The 8873-nt window shown below is 44.0% G+C and overlaps 2 protein-coding genes across 9 annotated transcripts in view; one reads left to right on the forward strand and one right to left on the reverse strand.

The window, feature by feature from the left end:
- The window catches only part of LOC131881812 (disintegrin and metalloproteinase domain-containing protein 11-like), a 31584-nt gene extending 26699 nt beyond the window's left edge, over positions 1–4885 (forward strand). The window contains exons 18-25 of one of the 6 annotated variants that reach the window (XM_059228771.1): positions 200–376; positions 488–514; positions 877–971; positions 1051–1568; positions 1645–1844; positions 2326–2478; positions 2568–3110; positions 3520–4885. In XM_059228771.1, coding sequence (XP_059084754.1) covers positions 200–376; positions 488–514; positions 877–971; positions 1051–1568; positions 1645–1844; positions 2326–2478; positions 2568–3110; positions 3520–3859 — 2053 coding nt within the window. In that variant the 3' untranslated portion in view covers positions 3860–4885. Of the gene's footprint in view, positions 1–199; positions 377–487; positions 515–861; positions 972–1050; positions 1569–1644; positions 1845–2325; positions 2479–2567; positions 3111–3519 lie in introns of those variants that run through there. The other 5 variants (XM_059228774.1, XM_059228776.1, XM_059228775.1 and 2 more) reach the window with 5 other exon arrangements.
- A 1216-nt stretch (positions 4886–6101) lies between these two features.
- The window catches only part of LOC131882510 (serine-enriched protein-like), a 9679-nt gene continuing 6907 nt past the window's right edge, over positions 6102–8873 (reverse strand). For all 3 annotated transcript variants that reach the window (XM_059229665.1, XM_059229667.1, XM_059229666.1), the window contains exon 9: positions 6102–6315. In XM_059229665.1, the coding sequence (XP_059085648.1) occupies positions 6307–6315 (9 nt within the window). In that variant the 3' untranslated portion in view covers positions 6102–6306. The remainder of the gene's footprint in view (positions 6316–8873) is intronic.

An 8873-nucleotide genomic window follows, 5' to 3' on the forward strand; every position in this document is an offset into this window, starting at 1 on the left:
GCGTTCAAATCTTGAGTATAACGAAATAGCAATAGCAGCAGCGGACTTGCAAAACCATCTTTTGTTGGGATTGATTACCAATCGGCCATTCATTTGCATGTTTTTAGGTTTCATCCTCGTGACTCTTCGTTTGTAGTGCATGACCTCTTGAAAGGCCAATCAAATTCCAAACGAGTACAAAACAAATTTATATTTTCAGGCGAAAATCTGCCATGCCTAAATATGAGCCACCGTACATGAAGAGAAACATGATGAGAGGCTACAGCCATCCGAACAGTCCTCATCCTAGCCAGCATTTAACTCCCGATCACACATTCGACGATGGGAGCAAACTGAGCCTTGGAGGATTTCCTTCTGGGACATACAGATCTGCAGAGTAAGTTTTATTCTTCCATTGTGCCACTTGCTATGAAATCTTCCATGGCTGATGTGAATTGGCTGCAACTATAAGCGATGGATATAGCCTTCAAAACTTGTACCTTTTTAGATGCCATGCCTGTTCAAAAGGCCAAAGGTAAGCTCCTCGGTCATGTGTTGTGCAGTGGGTTTCTGGGTAAAAAGGACTTTATGGCGACATCATGGATTATGGCAATTATCTAAGACTGTTCTTTAAAAATATTTCTGCTCTTCCTAACGTAGTACGAAGTGTACACCACAATTTCTCCGTTTGTACTTACAACACACTCATTATTTGGTCTTGTTTCCTGCGTTCTTTCATGTTGTGGTGACCTTCATTTGTACTTCCTATCTCTTTGGTCAAAATCCATCAGCTGCACTCACTCTTTCCCATTGGAGCTAAAACAATCATTTATGAACATGTAGAACATTTGGGAAACTGATTGACTTCTATCTGATTTTTAGTCTGGACTATTACAGAGAGCACAGTTTACAACAGATGAAGCGAATGGGGAATCATGGTGGACCTATGATGGGATCTTCATCGATGCTAGCCGACCCCAACTACCAATCAGGTGACAAAACGGCAAAGCATTCAAGGCTGCAAGAAACAGAAACTAATCTGTTTTTTTTTACTATATTGGCCTGTTACAGAGAAAGGTGGCATTCTCAAGAAACCTGGTCCGTACGGTCCAATGGATGCCGCTGCTTTGGAGAAGGATAAGTGGATGGAGGAGAATGCAGAGAGGTTCAGTCGGATGGACAGAATGGACCGAATCTCTACCTCAAGTCAAAACCAGTTGACTGATCGGGGACCGCCTCATATCCCGCATGATGCGCGCAGTCTTTCTGAAGTTGAGCGGACCCTTAAGTCTTTGAACGGTTACCATGAAGGCATCTTGGAAGCCTTGAGGAGCGCTGCCGCCTCCTCCTCCCACCGAGGCTCAAATACCAGTAGTGGTGGAGGCGTGGGAGATCGACTCCCACCACCTCCACCTCCTCATGGAGGAACCAGTTCGTTTGGTGCTCACCGCAGTAGCACGGCCTCTCTCTCAGAAGAGTTACGGAAGCAACTCACTGAAGGCTACATCGACTCATATGGCCGCGGTGGAGGCGGTGGTGGTGGCGGCGGTGTTGGTGGAGTGATGGGAGGAGCCGACTTGGTTGCCGCTATGGCCGCTACTCTCAAAAGAAGCTCTAGGGAGAAATTAGACAATGTACAGCAACAGCAATCAAGTGATCATGATNATGGCCGCTACTCTCAAAAGAAGCTCTAGGGAGAAATTAGACAATGTACAGCAACAGCAATCAAGTGATCATGATGCTCCGGGTCCCATTCGGATCAGGAATCTGGAGGATCTGATTCGGCAACTGGAGCACAGTTCAAGGCACATGAGCCCCAGTGGATCTGAGGATATCAGAGAATCTGAGGCTGAGAGGCATTTCAGGTAAGAGCCAAGCGCAATTTCCCCAAAAGTTTTGCATGTTAACGCAGGCATGACGGAGAGACTCCTTGCATCATTTTTTCTCCTCATTGACAAGCATGACAATTGTTGAAAAAGGGACCTGAAACTTGCCAACTTTTGCTAAGCTGATTGTACATAACGCCTCCAAACAAAGGAATGTAACCCTTGCACAAAGACAATAGAGAGAACATTTGGTTATAATTGCAAAAAAGTGATCATACTGACAGTTTGACAACTACCTGTATCAGTCATTTTCAACAATTGACACACTAAACATTCACAACTTTCTTCATCCTTTGCTACTTTCTCTATTTGTAGCCTCTCCTTTTTTGACTGTTTCTCTTAACCATATTGAGTCAAAAATTTTGGTTGCTTCTCTACATAAGCCATGATCACTTTTTTCGCACAAAAGAAATGACCTTCTTAGCTAAATATGTTTTCTCTCTTGTCTTTTGTTCCCTAGGGCTATGGCTCAAGGCCTAGTTTCCTCCATGCGTAACCCTCCAACCGAGTCCGAGACAGACTCCATTGAAAGTATTTATAAACAACTCAGTGGGCCTCCCCGTGCCCAGAACACACAAGTAAGCACCCAACGGGCATGCTTAGTTGTACCAAAGTACGTACCATAGTGAAAGAGCCTGAAGTAACTTGAAACCTTGCTTGCCTGTACCGCATCAATGAACTGCGGCATGTTCACCCTTACAGGAATCTCAATCAGGATCGAGAGGATCAAGCTTTCGGAATAGGCCACTACCATCACCACACGCCTTCCAATAGTGGGGCAGCTGGGGGAACATTGGGGAGGGATCGGGACCGGGACCGGGAGGCAGCCCATCGGAGACGATCTTCCGCTGGGGGAACTGGTGGCCCGGGCTCTCCTGTGGCTAGTCATGGGTCGGCCAACTCGAGCCTCAAGTTTCGATCGTCCCGTTTGAGTGGCTTAGATGGATGTGGGAACCGCATCTCCCCGCCGCGCACCCCTCGTGCCTACGGACAAGTCACAGGTGGAGCTGGGGCAGAGTTATTTGATCCCAATGGAGGTGTAGACACGATTTCACCCGGAGATGGTGGTCTCACCCCGGGGTCCACCTTTGATGCCTCAGAAGTTGACAGGTGTGTACGCCGGGGATCTTCAGGGCCCCCGTCAAGCAATATGGCCGGCGGCCATTCCTCATCCACTGCTGGGGTTAGCCCAAGCAGTGGACAGTTGATGCAAATATTTACCCGCAGTCACGAGGAGAGTCGAAGGTTCGTCTCATGTCTCAAAGGCATTGATGTCTCTGTCTCTGGCACGGCACTCACTCACTTCACTCTGAAACTAAAGGCACACATGCACCAACATTACTAGTCTGCATACGTATAATCTTACATTGGGAACCCATCTTTCATGAGTTTAAATTTAACGTCAATTCCAACATCCTTTAACCGGTTTCGATGGTTTGCCCAAGGTCCCCTTTCCACATCATTAGGATTGGCAAGAAAGCCTGTTAACGAGTTACAGTATCTATCTCTCTATCTCTCTCTGCATCTGAAGATGTCAGTAAACGCACATAGATAGCTGCATGCTCACCAGACTTTTTTAAATTCGTATGTCATATCACCAAGGAACCAACCCAAACTCCATGGGCGCTACTTATGAGGCTCTTGCAATTTTCAGCGAGGACTACCTGAGGGCCCAGCTAATGCGCTCCACCTCAGATGAGGCCGTCAATTCAAAAAGTGAGGATCTTGAAGATGACGTAGATTCCATTCGATCGCCTTTCTACAAACCCCGCACGCCCCTTCGTTACCCACTCTCCCCGCAAAGCCCTCCCAGCGACGAGTCCTCCTACCAGGGATCAATTCCAGGTTCCGCCCCCTCAGATCGCTCTTACAATGGGGGTGGTAACATCTACACATCTGGTTTAAGTGAAGGCTCCAGAGACTCTCTTGAGACTTCAGACATTCAGAATGCTCTTCGAGGCTCTGGGTTTTATGTGCCAGATTACAAACACTAACAACCACAAGTGCGACCCTGATGAAGTGAAGAATCCACGGGGCTTTTGGAAAGTTTGGCGCGTAATTTGAAAATTGCTCACTCCAACATCTACTTACAACCCGACATTGCTATCATTACTGAATGGTCATCACCACTATGAACTAGGTTAATCTTCACAAATATGATTGCAGTACCCTAGCTAGTCTAATTCAGCTACTCCTAGCGAATTGAATGTGTTCATTTCAACGTATACATACCACACCAGAAGAACTCAGAACAGACGAACGAACAGATGGCCAAACCATTGCATGCCGGAAGATGAATGGTTTTTATTGAATATTCAATGCAAATGCGGATGCGTGACAGAGAACTTAATTTGCATGATTTGTCAACATAATGCTCACCATTGCAATGCGCGAGTAAGCCAGCCCCAGCTCACTGATGAAGTGGGGAGCATTTTCTTTGTTTTAGTGTCGCCAAACGTATGTAAAGATGTCAGATTTGTTGAATTGGCAGGAAAAATTTGTTTAACGCTAGGATTGTGAAATGTCGAATGTCAATTGTCCACTTTCCTGGCAGGAGCTGCTGACTTGAACACAAAAATCCAATGTCCCGCTTTTTTACAACAGTAACAACAATGTATATAGCACAATTTTGACTACGGTGCGTGCACTTCGGTTGCGCCGCCCTAGACCATCGATCTCTAGACCACAGCCACCATCATCAAGAACATCCTTGTTCCAAGTGTTTTTTCATGAAAATGGTTATTTCACAAACATCTTTTTGCCCGCGAAAATCGTGCACACTTCTCTCCATTGGCGCACGTTTTCTCCACTTATGGTTCCTGGCCAAATTGCACAAGTTGATAATACTGGTATCTTGAACATACTATTATTACAAGAGACAAGGCAAACCAAACCAATATTTCTATCCCTCAATCCCCCTTCGTTCTTAGCCCTCCCTTGTCATTACTTTGAAAAACGAGACAGCTCTTTGTACGTACTATCATCATACATGAAATATACTTCACATGTGAATATATCAATCTGTCTCTCCATCATTTCTTCCACGTCTTCAAGACTTTAGTTTTCAGTAAACGATTTGACTTTTCAAGCATTTTTCCTACTTTCTAGCTTTTCTGTTTGGTTATCTAAGGGGTTTTGGGCGGGTTATGTTTAGAGTAGGGCTCTCTAGTAAAAGAGTACAAGCATGAAAAGCGACTCCTGACGGGCGCAGGCTCCAAGATCCAAAAAGCCAAATTTTAAACCAGTGGAAAAGAATCTGAACCATTTTTGGTTGACATTGCGTGCACTAATACTGCCGACGACTATTTTCTAAAGGAGAGGCAATGTCATTTAGAGTCTTGCTCAGGTGATTTTTTTTTGCTTTTTCGTTTGAATTTGGAGCAATTCACGAAGTATATTCAGAAATCGGCGGAAAGTCCAAGTAAATCGCCCAACTTCAAAAGTAAAATTCAAATGAGGCCATTTTGGTATGGTCAAGATTGGCCTGATTGGTCAAGTAAATGTAAATACTTAGCACTGAGTTTTCGAGAAAATTTGCCAAATCATGGTTTACGTGTCTTTGATGTTATTGAATGTGGTAGTTACTTTTAGCTCATGTCAACGCCAAGCTGAAGTCTTCTCAGCGACCCTTTTCGTCCGACAACCAAGCTGACATACGTTTATTGACAACGCCGGCTGAAGTTGGGTGTTTTACTTAAAAAATCACCGGAGCAAGACTCTACATGACATTGCCTGTCCTTTTGAAAACAGTCGTCAGCAGTATTAGCGCACGCATTGTCACCTAAAAATGGTTCCGATTATTTTCCATTGTTATAAATTTTGGCTTCTTGGATCTTGGAGGCTGCGCCCATCAGGGGTCGCTTTTCATGCTTGTACTGTTTAGAGGGGAGACCTGGCCATGTGGCTACTGCAGTTCCCAAGAATGATTGAGAGGAATCCCTGGTTCACTTCTCCTCCAGGAGCGTCTTCTGGAACCCATCTAGAAAATTATCCACATCCACAGATGAAAAACCATTCCATCACCGGACCCAATACTGTTCAAACAAAATGCTGGATGGCCAGGCAAGCCTCATTCCTCTGATAATTGGATCCTCAAATTAGGTTATGACTGCCTTAACTAGGTCCAATTGCAATTTCAGCAATATTTTGGGACTTATACTTGATCCAATCAAAATATTAAGTGATTTATGAAGAAAGAAACTCACTTCTGGGTGTGACAGACTGATTTAACACATGAACACATGTATGAAAGTTTATTTAGGAAGAGTTGATACGAATGACATCTAGCATATCTCTTTGGAATGGAGTTAGCACACTTATTTGGGGATATTTTACAAAATGGACTCAATATCAAATAAAAGTGAGACAATTTCCGCTCGCATCATCCATGACCTCAAATATAGCGAGGCAGACCACCTTTTTGATCAAGAGGAGCATCCTTTCAGGAATCCTGAAATAATAGGGAAAAGAGATGCGTTGGAAGTATCAAACAAATGAATTAGCTTTAAGACTTTGACCTTCCATTAATTTTACATATAGCCTCAGCGGCCCTTTCAATGTGCAGGTTTTTGAGTGATTATATTTCCCAACATCCAAATTCCACCTTAATTGTGGGTAGTCTCCAAAACAAGTTGGACGTAGTTCAGGGTAAGATTAAGGCCTCCATCGAAAATGACCAGTTACAAACTGAGAGTAAGGTGGTTCAGGAGGTCAGGTCGAATTCGAAGGCATTTTTCTCTTATGCGAACTCTAAGAGAAAGATGAAACACCCCGTTGGGCCTTTTGAGGTTTATGGGGAAGCCATTAGTAATGTAGAGACAATGGTTAACATGCTTGGAGATCCGTTCTCCAGTGTGTTTTCAACCCCACTTAGCTCAGAAGCAACAGCTCATTGTTCTAATGACGAGGCTGTTAAGATTGATGTGGTTAGTCAAATTGAGCAATTTGATGATGTCATAGTTACAGAAAAGATGATTTGGCGGCCATCAAGGACTTGAGGCTATCAAGTTCTCCTGGTCCTGATGGTGTGACATCTCGGTTTCTGATGAAATGCTCTCTGGTTCTTGTTCCTGTTTTCTCGTACTTGATGCGTTGCATCTTGGATCAGGGCAAGTTTCCATCTTCACTAAAGATGGCTCACGTTGTTCCAATTTTTAAAAGGGAAATAAGCCGCTCCCCAGTAACTCTAGGTCGATTTCTCTCACTTCGAATATTGCAAAGGTGTTTGAGAAGATCATGAAGTTCAAACTTGTTGAAATTCTTGAAGTCAATGAAGTCCTTCCTCCTAAACAGCACGGGTTCCGAGCACATTTTAGCACGGTTACCCAACTGATTGGGCATTTAGAGCAGGTCATTGAGGGACTGGAAACGCATGAGTCAGTTGATGCTGTCTATCTTGATTTTGCCAAGGCCTTTGATAAAGCAGATCAAAGACTAGTTGAATAGACTTCATGAATTTGGGATCAATAGCAAGGTTATCAATTGGATAAGAAGCTTCATTCAGGATAGGAAGCAAATTGTGAAGGTCGAGGGATCCCTTAGCGACATACATGAGGTCAAGTCAGGTGTTCCCCAGGGCTCCATCTTAGGGCCCGTCTTCTTATAATATTCGTTGCCCCGTTTCAAAAGCTTAGTATTACTGCCAGTCTCTCTTCTTATGCTGACGATACAAAGTTAGTTTATGTTAGGAATGGCCAAAATTCCAGTAGCCTTGCAAATCTGCTTATGGGTAACTGAGAGTGATATGGCCCTGACCGGAATGAAATTCCGCTCAATGACCTTCGGGTCAACTCCTTTGAATACTCCACTCGTAGATAATGGAGGTAAAGATATTGAGCAGGGTTCGGGTGCACGAAATTTGACCGTAGTTCTTTTATCGTTGCACTTTTGATCGTGTCTTTTTTACCTCTATGAATGTTTAGCGTGACGGTGTTTTGTTCGTGACAACTCTTGAGCGTACATAATTTTGAGAGTGAGAATGATCATCGTGCTCGATTACTAACTATTACTAAATTATCCTCGTTTTTGGCATAGATTACATTGAAGTTCAAGTGCCAAGTGGTACAATGTCTGTTACCTACACCACCACGTTCCGCGGCAAGAAAAATCTGTCTTACAATGGATCCCTTTATGTTTTTGACAGTGCCAATAAAAGCTCTCAAAAAAACTTATTGGCGTTGCGAACACTTCAAGATGTGTAGTGCTCGAGTTCTTGCAATTGATGATGTTGTAATCAAGGAGATTTCTCAACATGGTCGAAAAAGAAGTTTTGAGCAAAGTTCATGAACTGAAGGAGAAGGCTAAGGCACAACCCTTGAAGAGACCACGTGAAATACTCGCTCAACTTGGAGAACTTCCTGAGTCCCAACAAAGCCGAATAGCGTCATTGCAATCGCAAAGGAGGATCATTCTAAGGATTAGACAAAGCACACTTGACGGCACCCCTGTACCCAAATCACAGGATTTTGATCTACCACAACGATTTCTTCAAACACTTGGAGGCAAGCCAATGCTCTTTTGGGACTCTGGACGGAAGAATCCAAGTCGTATCACCCTCTTTGCCACAACAACCGCTCTCAATTATCTAACCACCGCCGACCATTGCTTCACGGATTCTACCTTCAAATCCTGTCCTGAAGTATTCTTTCAGTTATGGGCTCTGCATGGCCTCGTTGATTGTTCGACAGTGCCGCTAATTTTGGGACCACCAAACAACAAAAGTCAAGAAACATACCGAAGGATATACGCAATTATAAAAAAAGCGTCCAGACTTCCAACCTCGGTCAATGCTACTTGACATGGAAGTAGCCCATATTAACGCCATATCGGACATCTTTGCAGACGTGAAAATCACGATCTGCCTTTTCCACGTCTGTCAAGCAGTTTATTGGCAGGTACAAGCATTGGAATTTCAAACCACTTACATCAATGAACCGAAAATTGCCGAGTTTGCGTGGCTGCGTCCAGCTTTGGCAATGGTTCCCATCGACAAGGTCAAAGAATACTTTC

Source organism: Tigriopus californicus, chromosome 6, assembly GCF_007210705.1.
Source record: "Tigriopus californicus strain San Diego chromosome 6, Tcal_SD_v2.1, whole genome shotgun sequence".
In the NCBI taxonomy this organism is placed as follows: Eukaryota; Metazoa; Arthropoda; class Copepoda; order Harpacticoida; family Harpacticidae; genus Tigriopus; species Tigriopus californicus.